This window comes from Macaca fascicularis, chromosome 19 (genome assembly GCF_037993035.2).
Source record: "Macaca fascicularis isolate 582-1 chromosome 19, T2T-MFA8v1.1".
In the NCBI taxonomy this organism is placed as follows: Eukaryota; Metazoa; Chordata; class Mammalia; order Primates; family Cercopithecidae; genus Macaca; species Macaca fascicularis.
The window spans coordinates 19,473,343-19,488,340 of NC_088393.1; the positions used below are offsets into that span (position 1 = coordinate 19,473,343).

General features: G+C 53.7%; 2 protein-coding genes across 36 annotated transcripts in view; both read left to right on the forward strand.

Moving 5' to 3' along the window:
- The window catches only part of ARMC6 (armadillo repeat containing 6), a 74,661-nt gene that overhangs the window by 24,402 nt on the left and 35,261 nt on the right, over positions 1–14,998 (forward strand). For 16 of the 34 annotated variants that reach the window (XM_074026448.1, XM_074026461.1, XM_074026458.1 and 13 more), the window contains one exon: positions 1,498–2,257. In XM_074026448.1, the coding sequence (XP_073882549.1) occupies positions 1,498–1,710 (213 nt within the window). In that variant the 3' untranslated portion in view covers positions 1,711–2,257. Of the gene's footprint in view, positions 1–1,497; positions 2,258–3,344; positions 4,346–14,998 lie in introns of those variants that run through there. The other 18 variants (XM_074026466.1, XM_074026471.1, XM_005588495.5 and 15 more) reach the window with 4 other exon arrangements.
- Positions 8,389–14,998, forward strand: part of SLC25A42 (solute carrier family 25 member 42) — a 48,687-nt gene continuing 42,077 nt past the window's right edge. For both annotated transcript variants that reach the window (XM_065535260.1, XM_005588503.4), the window contains exon 1: positions 8,389–8,508. The gene's annotated coding sequence lies outside the window, so the exon portion shown is untranslated. The remainder of the gene's footprint in view (positions 8,509–14,998) is intronic.

Sequence of the window (14,998 nt, forward strand, 5' to 3'; positions counted from 1 at the left end):
CATTGGGAGAGCTTTCTGGTGAAACCCCAGAAAGAAACCTGTAACACATCATCTCCTTTTTTTTTTGAGACAGTCTCACTCTGTCACCCAGGCTGGAGTGCAGTGGCGCCATCTCGGCTCACTACAACCTCCGCCTCCTGGGTTCAAGTGATTCTCCTGTCTCAGTCTCCAGAGTAGCTGGGTCCTCAGGCATGGGCCACTAAGCCTGGCTAATTTTTGTAATTTTAGCAGAGACGAGGTTTCGCCATGTTAGCCAGGCTGGTCTCAAACTCCTGACTTCAGGTGATCCACCGCCTCCACCTCCCAAAGTGCTGGGATTACAGATGTGAGCCACCACGCCCTTAATCTCCTTTCTTTTTCTTTCTTTTTTTTTTTTTTCGAGATGAAGTCTTACTCTTTCGCCCAGGCTGGAGTGCAGTGGTGCTTTCTTGGCTCACTGCAAGCTCCGCCTCCCGGGTTCAAGCCATTCTCCTGCCTCAGCCTCCCAAGTAGCTGGGACTACAGGCCTGTAGTTTTTTTGTATACTGCTAATTTTTCGTATTTTTAGTAGAGACGGGGTTTCACCATGTTAGCCAGGATGGTCTCAATCTACTGACCTCGTGATCCACCCGCCTCGGCCTCCCAAAGTGCTGGGATTATAGGCATGACCCACCGCGCCCGGCAATCTCCTTTCTTAAAAGTCGCTGTAGAGAGATCTGGGGAGGAAGAAGTTGGGGAAGCATGGATGGTGATCTGCCTGGGGCTTCAGAAAGGTTCCTGCCCCCTCCTTGGGCTGCTGGTCTAAGTTCTGGGTGTGGGACACCCTGTCCACACCTCCCTGGCTGAACCCAGACTCCTCCCTGCAGCCCCTGGGGCCCTCCTCGCCTCCTCACTCCCCGCATAGGGTCCTTGGACATACCAGGCTGGGACCCCTCTGGGACACTGTCCCTTACCTGGTCTGTCCCCTTGTCCACTTCTGGCCACCCTGGCCAGCAGCTCCCCACTCTGCATGCGCTTCCCATCTGCTCTCCTGTTGGTGGTGGGAGCCACCCTGGGAAGCTTCCAGGCAGCATCCCGCACCCACCCACAGCAGGTGCACAGGGCACAAATGTCCACCGAATGTGTAGGAATGTAACTGACAGGCGCCTGTGCACAACCACTCTTTTCCTGTGGCCTCACTGCCCCCTTGCCCTAGGGCCCCTTCCTTGGCTCCGTGCCAGCCTCGGGGGACCTCAGACTCACCAACTCTGAGGCTGAGAGTTCCAAAGCCATGGGACAGATCCTGGAGCTTCCCTGAGCCTGTTTCCTTGCCTGGGAGTTGGGGGCATTAGCCTTGCCTTCTGGGGCTGCCAAGAGGGTAAAGTGGAGAGATGGGTCTAACTTGATACACTGTAGGCAGCTGCTAGATGTCAGCTGTGGTTATGATCACCTCCATCTTGTTATGATGAAGACCCAGAGGTCAGAGTGGACCCCACCCCAAAGCCCTATCTGGCAGCTCACAGCTGCTCTCTCCTACAGAAACAGGCTTGCATGCTGATCCGAAACCTGGTGGCCCACAGCCAGGCCTTCTCGAAGCCCATCCTGGACTTGGGGGCTGAGGCACTCATCGTGCAGGCCCGATCGGCCCACCGTGACTGTGAGGACGTGGCCAAGGCTGCCCTACGGGACCTGGGTTGCCATGTCGAATTCCAAGAGCTGTGGACAGGCCAGAGGGGCAACCTGGCGCCATGACCCCAGGCCCAGTCTGGGCCATGATTCTGGGTGAGTCGTGTGACTCAGGAATGGGGTTAGATCCAGGTCCTCCACTGTCCCACATTAGTTCTGTCCCCTTCACAGTGAGAAGTGTTTTTCGGCAGTCCTTGGGTAAAGGGTCGGGGAGGGGGGGGCCTTGTAGGGAGGCATCTACACAGAAGAAAGCAGCCCCCACATCCCAGCCACTCCTGGGTCCCAGCCTCGCCTCCCCGCCAGCAGCATGGACGTTACTGTCCTTCTCCTTCCCCCTAGCCCCATGCCCTACCAGAAGGGGCAAAGGGCACGTCCCATCACTCACGGCCGTATCTGAAATGTGGTGGCCGCTGTGGGCCAGGCTCAGGGCAGGGCAGGCGATTCCAGTGGGGTTGGGCCCCCAGTGCCTGCTGCTTACTGCAGGTTCGTACGGGCCTCTGCTCCTCGTTTTTCTCACCTGTAAAATGGGTCTCAGATGCCTGGCCCCAGCTTGTCTGTCTCTGGTTTTGGGCCAGCCAGGGTACCTGATAATAAAAGATCATTGGGTAAACAATTGGAGGGGTCTCTTCCCTAGCTCAGCTGAGCATGGGGGGCTGTAGCCAGTGGCCTCAGAGTATGGGGGAAGGACAAACATTTTGGTGGGGGGGCCATGGAGTCACTGAGGGTAGCAAAGGGGTTTTGGGAATGGCCTGGGATATAGGATCCACTGTCACCCTCAGACAGGCAGGCACTGAGGCCATGGTCAGGATCACTGTTTCTGATATGTACCACCCACAGGGCCGGAGGGCTCCACATTCATCCCCTACTCAGCTCTGCAGCCTTGAGCAAGTGAAAGAACCTCTCCGAGCCTCAATATGCTCCTCCTAAAGTGAGGAGTGGGGCAGTGATAGATCCCCCTCTGAGAGGTGTTGGGCCAGGCTGAGCACATGGGGGGTGCCCAGTTGTCTTAGGCTGGGTGTCCTAGATAGGCAACCTTTTGTCTCTGAGCCTCAATTTCCCCATCTATAAGATAGACATCGGCTGGGCACGGTGGCTCACGGCTATAATCCCAGCACTGTGGGAGGCTGAGGTGGGCGGGTCACTTGAGGTCAGGAGTTCGAGACCAACATGGTGAAACCCCATCTCTATTAAGAAAATACAAAAATCAGCCCAGTGTGGGGATGCATGCCTGTAATCCCAGTTACTCAGGAGGCTGAGACAGGAGAAGTGCTTGAACCCGGGTGGCAGTGGTTGCAGTGAGCTGAGATCACACCACTGCACTCCAGCCTGGGCAACAGGGTGAGACTCTGTCTCAAAAAAAAAAAAAAAAAAAAAAAGACATCATCGTTGTTGGCCTCAGTGACCACCCCACCCCAAGCATTCTTGGGGGGCCCAGGCAGCCAAGGCCCCGCAGACCCCAGCTCTTCTGCTCTGAAGTCACACTCAGAGGTCACACCATGGTCACTAGGTAGCTTGTGTATCCCTTGTGGCCTGACGGGGGTCCAGGCAGCCTCAGGACCACTTGTGTGTGCCCCAGCCTTTCTGCCCACACCTTGGAGGCCTCTCCCCTCTTGGACCCTCGCCCCTGCTTGTCACGTGCCTCCCCGAGCCCCAGGATGGCCTGGACTCAGTCCTTGACCTCAGCGAAACTCCTTTCCCAGCAGGCCCCCAGCTTCCGCGGAATCCAGCTGATGCAAACAGCTGAGGAGCGTCACCCTGGCTGCACCTCCGTGGTGTCCTCGTCTCCCCTGCCCCCAGCAGGAAAGGGTGCTCTCAGGTCAGCAGGGCTGGCCCAAACCTCTGACCCAGTCACCCCGCCCTGTCCCTTCTCCCTGGAGACTCCCAGGATGTGGGAGAAAGATCTCGAACTTGCCCCAGACTGCCCTGACTTACCTGCTGGGCCAGTGTGACCTTGGGTAGTCTTGTGACCCTGGGCAGTTCTCAAGCATTTGTTCATCTGTCATGTGGTGGGGAGGTGCTCCTGGGCTATTTCTAGGAAGGCCTGCAGTGCTGGCCCTGTCATTCCTGCTCCAACCTTGCTCTCAGTCTGCCCATGGCTCCCCTTTGCCCTCTACATAAAACCTGCCTGTGGTCCCAGCAACTTGGGCTAAGGTGGGAAGATCACTTGAGCCCAGGAGTCCATGGCTGCAGTGAGTTAGGGTGGCACCACTGCACTCCAACCTGGGTGACAGAGCAAGAGCCTGTCTCAAAAAACAAAAAACAAAACAAAAAAACAAAAAATGCTCTTCATGCCCTGCAGACCCAGTGTGACCCAGGCCCTGCCCATCTCCCATTTCCTCTCCACTGCACTCACTCCCTATTCCCCCACCCCAGGGCCTTTGCACAAGCCCCCATGTGACAAGCCATGCCCTCTGCCTAGAAGTGCCCTTCCCTCGGCCCTCCCCGTGGCTGGCTCTTCCTAGCACGTGAGGTTTCAGCTCAGATTGCCTCCTCCAGGAGAGACCCCCATCTCATCACCCCATGTGCTCTGGCTCTGACGCTGGGCCCCATCTGAGGTCACCTCGTTTGTGAACTCTCCTGTTTGTCTTGCCCCCACCATCGGCTGGCTCTCTGCAGGCAGGCCCCTGTCCCCCCTTGCTGCGCCTTCAGCTTCCCATCAATGTTTTTGAACGTTCACCTGAATAAACTGACAAGCACTCGAGGTCCCTGCCAGGTGGCCCCAGTGTCCTCCCCTGGGCCTGGGCCAAGCTGCAGGCTTCTTCAGGAAGGGGTGGTTCTGCCTTATCAGTCCCTCCCACCTTAGCCCAAGGAAGTGGGTGTCTTCAGTAGATGCAGCTAGCATGTTTGGACAGCCTCAGGTTGGGTGGGGGCCCCTCATCAAAGATCTCACATTTCCCTGGGGTTGATGGCCTGGCTTTCCATCCCCCTCAGCCACTTCAGGCATATCACCTCCCCTCTGTGAGCCTCGACTTTCTCATCTGAACTCAGGCTAGGTCTGGTACACTGGAGGGCCACAGCCCCTAGCAAGGCCCGATTCAGGGGATGTCCGGCGCATAACTCCCCCCAGCCCCATCCCCGTCCCCTTCCCTTTTCTGTCGCCCAGGCTGGAGTGCAGTGGCACGATCTCGGCTCACTGCAACCTCTGCCTTCCAGGTTCAAGCCATCCTCCTGCCTCAGGCTCCTGAGGAGCTGGGACTACAGGCACGTGCCACACGCCTGGCTAATTTTTGTATTTTTAGTAGAGACGGGATTTTGCCACGTTGACCAGGCTGGTCTCCAACTCCCGACCTCAGGTGATCCACCTTCCTGAGCCTCTCAGAGTGCTGGGATTACAGGCATGAGCCACTGCACCTGGTCTTCTCTTTTTTTTTTGACACGGAGTCTCACTCTGTTGCCCAGGCTGGAGTGCAGTGGCACGATCTCGGCTCACTGCAAACTCCGCCTCCTGGGTTCACGCCATTCTCCTGCCTCGGCCTCCTGAGTAGCTAGGAATACAGGCACCTACCACCACGCCCGGCTAATTTTTTTGTATTTTTTGTAGAGACGGGGTTTCATCGTGTTAGCCAGGATGATCGCGATCTGATCTCGTGATCCACCCACCTCGGCCTCCCCAGAGTGCTGGGATTACAGGTGTGAGCCACCGCGCCTGGCCCCAGCCTTCTCTTAAGTAGCTTTTGCTGCCCTCCTTGATGACATCGAGACCTGGGCTGAGGGGGAGCCTGCTGCAAGGATGGTGCAAGTGTGTTCAAGCCAAGCCTCTGCTGCTGTGGGCTCTTGGTGAAGTGGCCTGACTTCTCTGAGCCTTGGGAGGTGAATGAGGCCACTCTGACCCCAGCCAGGCTTGGTTGTTGTCACTGCTGTGTTCAGGATGTGTCCCTCCAGCCCGGGATGGGCTTGGGTTCCTGGGAAACGAACACAGATTTTTTTCTATTGTGAACATACATCTCGCAAAGGCTGGACTAAACCCCATTTTCCAGATAGGAAATAGACTCATGGGCATTTGAGGGACTGTGGTGCGATGAGACCACAGCTTGGCCTGCCTCCAGGCCCCTCATCTTTTTCCAAAGTTGTTAACCTGACCTTGGGCAAAAGGCCTTCTGGCCTCAGGTGATTAGGCCTGGACGCTGTGCCAGGGCCTGGCTCACAGCTGATTCCTGGGATCCCCAAGAAGTACAGGAGACTGGAGGGTGAAGAGGCAGTATCCTGTCCAGTGGCCAGCCAAAGCAGAAGAGCCGAGATCCTGGGCACCCTAGCTGGGCTCACATGAGTGCCTATGGTGGGGGTGTCCATTGCTATTGCCAGGGTGCTTTGCCTGCAATTGCTGGAAGGTGGTAGGGAGGTTGGCTGGTGCCAGCCTGCTAAAGAACGAGCAGAAGCTAGAGAGGCAGCCCCAGGCTGGGCCAGAGCCTGACCTTTGCCTTAGTTGGCGCTGTCCCTGGAAGTACTGTGGGACCTTCCAGGAGCTTTGTTACCTACCCCTCCCAGGGCCTGGCAGGTGGGCACTGGGAGTGGGGCCTCCTCGGCATAGATATCTTGCTCTTGGTGTGGCAAGCCACGCCCATAGTTAGTCTATGTCTCCATGAAGCGCTATTTACAGAGAGGGAAACAGGCCCAGAGAAGAACAATATATCATCATCACCAGACTTCTATGAGTGCTTACCGTGGACTAAGCCATTGTAAGCATTTCGCTTCCATTTCATCAATGCTCACATCAGCCCTAGGAGATAGCTGGGAAACTGAAGTGGGGAGCTTGTGTTATTTGCTGAAGGTTCTGTGGCTCTTACTGGCCATTGCTTATGTTAAAAAGAGCAGGGGTTCAAACCCAGCCCTGGGTCCTTCCACCAAGGAATATTCTCCACCATAGGCTCAGTTTTCTCATCTGCAAAGTGGGCACTGTTACGTCCACCTGGAAGTGAGGTGGGGAGATGATATTGGAGAAAGCCCAGCAGGGACCTGGCACCCAGTTGATGTTTAACTGACCTCAGCTTCCTCCTCTTCTCTGGAGGGCACAATGGAGGCCAGGTCCTGGAAGTTGCCGGGGGTAGTAAACCATAGGTGGCAGGTATGGGAGGGGAGGTCCATGTAGGCATATCGTGAGAATATCAGGAGTTTGATGATGGCCTTGGGCTAGTGATTTCCAGTCACATCCTCCCCATTTGAAACTTGTGTATCACGCACTTAGCAGGGGCTTGCACAGCCCTGAAACATGAGCCCTTTCTAAAGTTGGTTTCAGCCTTGCTCCCTCCCAGGATTCCCTGGTTCTGAACTTGATCTCCACCAACCCTGGCCAGCACCTAGAGGAAACAAGAGCTGGTATCTGGAAACATTTGTAGGCTTCTTCGTCTTGAAAATGAAGGGTGAGTCAGAGAACAGAGTGGCCTCGGGGCAGGTGCCGATGACACAGCCATGCCTGAGATGGCAGGTGTCTCCCTAAACGGCTGGCATTTTTCTGCAAAGCAACGCCATTAACCACACTTCACAGAGGAGCTGAGGCTCACAGGCCGCACATGACCTGCTGAGGGTCAAATGCTTTCATCAGATAATTAAAATGAGAGCTGGGTTATAAATTTTCCCAGGGAAGCAACCCCAGAGAGGAAAGATCAAGGCATAGGAATCATTATCCCCCTTCTTTTCCAAATGAAACAGCTGAGGCTCACAAGGCCTTTGCCCAAGGTTGTGTGGTGGGCCAGTGATTCGACAAGGATTCAAACCTAGGTCTCTTGAGGCCCCCAGTGGCTCTTCTCTGACACTCCCTTTCCAAAAAGCAGGCTGCTGTAGATTCATTGTCTGGTTTAGCAACCAACGTGCTGTGTAACCTTGGGCATGGAGCTTGACCTCTCTGTGCTCTGGTTTCTGTAAAAGGGGTCAGTGGTCGCTTTGACCTCGTGGGACTGTGGTTAAGATTCAGTTAATTCATAAAAGGCTTAGCAGGGAGGAGGCCCAACAGGGATGTCACCGGATACCATGGCAGGTAACCTGGGACACAGGTCAGACACACAGAAAACCACACAGCACGTTTCAGTAGGATTCTGCTCCTTATTTCCATGTCTTCACACCACCTCGAGATGCAGAGGGCAGCTCAGAGTGACCTCCAGCGAATCTGCCCTCTCTGTGTCGTCTGCAGGGGATTAGTGGGGAGTAAGGGGATGGAGAATTATCCAGGAGTCCTTCAGCCTTGATGGTCCAAGTTCACAGCCGCTTCTGCGCTGGGTGGCCAGAGGGCGGGCTCTACACGAGAGTCTCAGGGGACCCTGCACCAGGCGTCGGGTTGCCACGCTCTGGGTGAGACTGCACCTTGAACGCTCCAGCCTTCCCTGGGGGCGTACCGCCCACGGCCGCTGCGACTGGCCGCGGGACCTGCCAGTCTGCGGCTTTGCAGCCAATCCCCGTCTCCCCCCAGGCTACGCCCTCTGTTCCTCTCGCCTCTGTGCCACCGGTCGCGCCAGTTTCCTCGTAGCCCCGCCCTTGGTCCCCGGCGATTGGCCGACAGTTCTGCCTGTTTTCTGCCAAGATTCCTCGCCTGCCTCCAGGCCCTCGCCTCCCAGCGCCTAGCACCCTGCGGGACCACCGAGGCACCCCAGGCCTCTCCCAATAGCCCCACCTCTGCCCGTCAGCGATTGGCTTCGGGGGCTGCCCATACGCTTCATACCCGCCAATCACTGACGTTTCCAGCGCTGACTGGCCAGGGAGCAGCCAATCGGGGCGTGGCGTGGACCCCTCCCGTGGCGCGCTCTGGGGGTGCGCGAGGCGGGGCCGTGGCGGCTGGAGGTGGCGGCGGCGGCGACGCGTCCGGGCCGGTGAGGGGGCGCGGGGGCGCCGGGGGGCGCAAGCGTCAGCGGCCCGCGCTTGTCGGGCTGAACTGAGGTAAGGCACGGGTCCTGTCATGGATCCCGGGGCGAGGGGCGGACGAGGCGGGGCGTGACAGCAGCGTCGCGAGGGCAAGAAGAGGTTAAAGACCCCCCCCCAACCCCACACTCCACGTCTACTGCCCTCTGGGGGCTACTGCATCCAGGTCTGAGCCCCTCACCCGCAGCCCACGCACGCCTGACACCATGTCCCTTTTCGTTGACATCCCCCATACACCTGAAACTGTCCTTGCTGACATCTCCCACACCCCTGGGGCCTTGTCCCCGGCGCCCCGCACAGCTGGGTCTGACATCCCCCTCACACACCTGACACCGCGCCCCCACTCACGAACACCCACCCCCACTCACGAATACCCCTCATATCACCTGAGACTGTCCCTGTCGATGACACCCCCACATCCACACCTGAGCCTGTGACTTCTAACCCACGGTCCCGCAACTCACACCTGGACCTGGTCCCGTCCCCTACTGCCTTTCCTCATATCCAGGTATCTGCTTGCTACCCTTGTACCCACTCCCCCAGCAACCTGGGTCCCTCTTCTCAGGGACTTTACCCCCGGCAACTGCCCTCTGGTCCTGGCAGCCCCACACCTCTGTCTCTCCCCTTTCTCCTCCCTCCTACCCTCTCCCATCTTGGGCTTTCTTCCACGTGCACCTGTGTTCGCACACCCTCTGTAATAATCCCCCCGAATCCCCCAGGTCCTCCAATAGTCCCCCAAGCCTTGGTATCTCAGTATCGCTGCACCCTCCCCTCCCCAAACAAAAGCTTACCCCAGTGTTCATTTCTAACAGTGCTTGACAGTCTATAAAGTGATTTCCGGACCTTAGAATAATCCCATCGGTCAGACGAAACCGGAATCATCTCCATTTTACCAGCCACAAACCTAAACCACTTGAATGCTAGAGGCAGAGACTGTTGCATCCTGGGCATCGCTGACCCTCTGCTGTGGGGACCCACCGCGTTTGCGCCCATCTGTTATGTTTATCTCAGAGGGATTGGCAGGAGTCGTGACTTTGACTCGGTCCGGAAAGGCTTAGCTGGAAGGGACAGCCCCTCTGCCAAGCATGTGTCTCGGAGTCCTGGGGCGGGCTGGCGGTGGAGACGCTACCGGAGGAGGGGGGTCATCATCTTGGGTACCTCCTGCAGGATGCCGGAGAGGGAGTTGCCGGGGCCGGGGCTCCCAGCCCTTGCAGACCGAGGACCCCTCTCAGACACTCCTTGGGCCCTTGAAGCCGATAAACAGAGTAAGGAAACACTCTTTAGAGTGAGTCAAACTACTGTTTCAGCTGTTTAAAGCTAACCTGCAAAACGAGCCTGGGAGCCTGGCATGGTGCTAGGAATGATTCTTCTGGAACTTTTTAGTTCTCTTGAGTCTGATTTGCAAGCATGCAGCATAGAAGGAGGACAGTGGCTTTGTTGTTGAAAAGCAATAACGTGCCATTTCCTGTAAGGCTTGCGGAGCATTTCTTATCCCCTCCCACCTCTCCCTGCAAAGACGGTGCCAGAATGTTCCAGAGGGTCATGTCACCTTCAGCTTCTCCTGTGGAAACTGAAGCCATTTGGGTTTTCTGTCCAACTTCAATAGGGGTCATTTAAAACATATATGGATGTGTGTGTATATATGTATGTATATGTGTGTGGGTGTGTGTTGTACACAGTACCTATATGCATATGTTTATATACATAGTTTATATACACATATTTCATGTGTGTTATATATGTACATGTGTATAAACTTTGACAAGATCATTGAGTGTATAGTTTTTGGGTTTTTTTTTTTGAGAAAGAGTCTTGCTCTGTCGCGCAGGCTGGAGTGCAATGGCGTGATCTTGGCTCAAGGCAACCTCTGCCTCCTGGGTTCATGCAGTTCTCCTGCCTCAGCCTCCCGAGTAGCTGGGATTACAGGCGTGTGCCACCACGCCCAGCTCATTTTTGCATTTTTAATAGAAACGGGGTTTCACCATATTGGCTAGGCTGGTCTCGCACTCCTGACCCCAAGTGATCCACTCGCCTCAGCCTCCCAAAGTGCTAGGATTACAGGCGTGAGCCACCACGCCCGGCCTATTATATAGTTAAAAACAAAAAATCAAACAGTACAAAAGGGCATGTAGTAGAAATCAGGCAGTCTACCCCGTTCCTCCTCAGATGCACTTACTGTTGATAATTTCTTGTGTTTTCTTCCAGAGGTAGTCTATGACTGGGGTGGCAGAAACGGGTGGGGGGAGGTATATATCCCCCAGCCCTTTTAAACCACTGGTAAATTTGCATTGAACAGACATAGGCATTCTAAGGCCACTCCCCTACTGATGGCTGTTTAAGCTGCAGCCCATATTTAGCTTTTACAAACAGAGCTGCAATGGATAGACACATGCATTATCATGTACTAAATACACAGTGAACGTATTTGGGCTCCAGCCATGCCCAGACACTTCAGACCCCCCTGTCTTGCCAGCTGTGCCTGTAGTCCACAGTTGCTCAGGAGGCTGAGGTGGGAGGATTGCTTGAACCAAGGAGTTCAAGGTTGCAGTGAGCTATAATCTTGCCACTGCATTCCTCTCCAGCCTGGATGACAGAGCTAGATCCTGTCTCAAAAAAAAAAAAAAAAAAAAAAATCGGGGGGCCAAGTCAAAGGGCATATTCATGTAAATAGTTAATGTCCCTCCTTCTCCTCTCAACTGTGAAGTTGGAAAGCCTGATTCCTCTCCTGCGGCCAGCTCAGTTATTATCAAGTTTTGTGGTCTGTCCCATCGATAGGTAAAAAATAGCACAAGAGAACATCACTTCCATGCTTCCTACCCCTCTCTTAGGTGTTCTGGCTTGTGGGGTAGGGATTAAACATTAGACTTGTTTCTCTGCCAGTCAGACTAAAGTTCAAGAAATATTTGGGGCTGGACGCAGTGGTTCACACTACCCAACTCTTTGGGTGGATGAGGCAGGAGTATTGCTTGAGCCCAGGAGTTTGAGACCAGCTCGGGCAACATGGTGAAACCCCATCTCTATAAAAAAAAATTTAAAAATTAGCCAGGCATGGTGGCATGCACAAATGGCCCCAGCTAGTTGGGAGGCTAAGGTGGGAGGACTGCTTGAGCCCAGGAGTTCAATGCTGCAGTGGGCTATGATTGTGCCATTGCACTCCAGCCTGGGCAACAGAGCAAGACCCTGTTTTTCTGTTTAAAAAAATAATTTTTTTTGAGTTACTGCTCTGTGAAGCTTGTCACTGTAGCAGGGAGCAGTGGTGGTGCTGAGATTTTTGGCTTAAGTTACCTCAACAAGAACAATTGCTAGAAGAACCATTTAGGTGTTGCTGATTTTTTTTTTTTTTTCCACTTGGGTCTAGGAAAAGAAAGATGAGGGCATCATGAGAGATTGAGACGAGTCAGATGTTAAATCTGTCTGTGAAGCTGTTTCGAGACTCTCTCCAGTTGTCCAATTTCTCACCACTGGTGCCAGATGGAGGGTGTCGTCATACTGAAGTCAGGCCTCTGCCCACGTGTCATACAGTTTTTTTTGTCTGTCTCTTCTATTTTGGCAGTTGCATTAAGAGGGGATTATTGAGATGATCAGAATCATTCACTTGTTTGGGTTTTGCAAGACAGGGCTTTTAAAAATGCATTTGCATTTTTTATTTAAAACATGAAATACTTCTTCATAAAGAGTATATTGGCTGGACGTGGTGGCTCACACCTGTAATCCCAGCACTTTGGGAGGCCGAGGCGGGTGGATCATGAGGTCAGGAGTTCAAGACCAGCATGACCAACATGGTGAAACCCTGTCTCTGCTAAAGAATACAAAAATTAGCCAGGCGTAGTGGCACATGCCTGTAATCCTAGCTACTCAGGAGGCTGAGGCAGGAGAATCGCTTCAACCCAGGAGGCGGAGGTTGCAGTGAGCCAAGATCATGCCATTGCACTCTAGCCTGGGCAACAGAGCGAGACTCTGTCTCAAAAAAAAAAAGTATATTATGTCGGGCCAGGCATGGTGGCTCACGCCTTTCATCCTAGCACTTTGGGAGGCCGAGGCACGCGGATCACTTGAGGTCAGGAGTTCGAGATCAGCCTGGCCAACATGGCGATACCCTGGTCTCTACTAAAAATAAAAAATTAGCTGGGCATGTTGGTGGGCGCCTGTATTCCTAGCTACTCTGGAGACTGAGGCAGGGAGAATTGCTTAAACCCGGGAGGCAGAGGTTGCAGTGAGCCAAGATTGTGCCACTGCACTCCAGCCTGGGCGACAGGGCAAGACTCCATCTCAAGAAAAAAATAAAAACCAAAATAGCCAGGTGTGGTGGTGCATGCCCGTAGTCCCAGATACTCAGGAGACTGAGGCAGGAGAATTGCTTGAACTCTGGAGGCGGAGGTTGCAGTGAGCTGAGATGGCACCACTGCACTCCAGCCTAGGTGACAGAGCGAGACTCAGTCTCACATAAATAAATACATAAATTAGCTGGCCTTGGTGGCATGCGCCTATAGTCCTAGCTACTTGGGAGGCTAAGGTGGGAGGATCACTTGAGCCCAGGGGATTGAGGCTGTAGTGAGTCATGACTGTGCCACTGCACTCCAGCCCGGGTGACAGTGAGGCTCTGTCTCTTTAAAAAAAAAAAAAAAAAGTATATAACGTGTATGTGAAAAGAAAGAAGATTTAACCAATAATGAAATTAGCATTCAGCTCAGGAAGTAGAACGTTGTCCCCTGGAGGCCCCACCCTGTTCACAGAGCTATTTTTAAAATATGCTTGTCAACATTTGTTTTCTTCACTGAGCACCTTTTGCTACAACCATCTTGGGCTGAATGCTTGGATTCCAGGGGCTCAACAAAGTTCTCTGCTGGCCAGATTTTCTGCTGAGCTCTCTGCCAGCCCAGCAGCCTGTGAAGTTCTGGCAGGCAAATGGCTGAGGACAAGCCACCAGCTGAGGGACAGGCCAACACTTGGAGGCTTGGCCTCAGATCCCTGCATATTCATTTCCTGTGGCTGCCATAATAATTTACCACAAACTGGGGGGCTTCAGACAACAGAAATATATCCTGTCACAGTTGTGGAGGCTTGAAGTCTCAAAATCAAGGTGTCAACAGGGCTGGTTCCTTCTGGAGGCTCTGAGGGAGACCTTCCCAGGCCTTTCTCCAGGCAAACCTTGGAGTTCTTGACTCGTGGCTACATCACTCCAGTCTCTGCCTTTGTATTCACGTGGCTTTCTCCCTGTTGTGTGTCTCTTTGTGTCCTCTTTTTTTTTTTTTTTTTTAGAGATGGGGTCTTGCTATGTCGTTCACACTGGAATGCAGTGATATGATCATAGTTCACTGCAACCTCTAACTCTTTGGCTTAAGTGATTCTCATGCCTCAGCTTGCTGAGTAGCTGGGACTATAGGCGCAGGCCACCACTCCTGGATCTCCTCTTCTTTTTTTTTGTTTTTTGAGACAGGATCTTTCTGTGTTGCCCAGGCTGGAGTGCAGTGGTGCGATCTCTGCTCACTGCAACTGCTGCCTCCTGGGTTCAAGCGATTCTCCTGCCTCAGCCTCCCAACTAGTTGGGGTTACAGGCACGCGCCACCATATCCAGCTAATTATTATTGTTATTATTATTTTTTTTTTTTTTGAGACTGAGTCTTGCTCTGTTGCCCAGGCTGGAGTGCAGTGGCGTGTTCTCGGCTCACTGCAAGCTCCGCTTCCCAGGTTCACGCCATTCTCCTGCCTCAGCCTCCCCAGTAGCTGGGACTACAGGCACCCACCACCACACCCAGCTAATTTTTTGTATTATTTTTAGTAGAGACGGGGTTTCACCGTGTTAGTCAGGATGATCTCGATCTCCTGACCTTGTGATCCACTCGCCTCGGCCTCTCAAAGTGCTGGGATTACAGGCATGAGCCACCGCGCCCAGCCTTTTTTAATTTTTTTAGACAGAGTTTCACTCTTGTTGCCCAGGCTGGAGTACAACAGTGCAATTTCAGCTCACTGCAACCTCCACCTCCCAGGTTCAAGCCATTCTCCTGCTTCAGCCTCCCAAGTAGCTAGGATTATAGGTGTGCACCACCACATACAGCTAGTTTTTGTATTTTCAGTAGAGACAGGGTTTTACCATGTTGGCCAGGCTGGTCTTGAACTCCTGACCTCAAGTGATCCGCCCAACTCGGCCTCCCAAAGGGCTGGGATTACAGACATGAGCCACTCCCGGCCGATCCCCTCTTCTTATAAGGACACTAGTCCTTGAGTTTAGGGCCCATCCTAAATCTCAGGGTGAACTCATCTTAAGATCCTTAGCTGATTGCATCTGCAAAGACCCTATTTCCAAAGAAGGCCACGTTCTGAGGTTCCAGGTGGATATGAATTTGGGGGGATGTCATTCAACCCCTATACTTTCTGAGCCAGTATTTCCAACAGGACATTATTAAGGGAAATGCTTGTTCAGGTGCCTCTGTTACTTCAGGAAGAATAGGCCAGTGGGGTCAGACACGTTCCTCAGCCCCTCCAGATGGCTCATGTTGGCAGCTTCGCT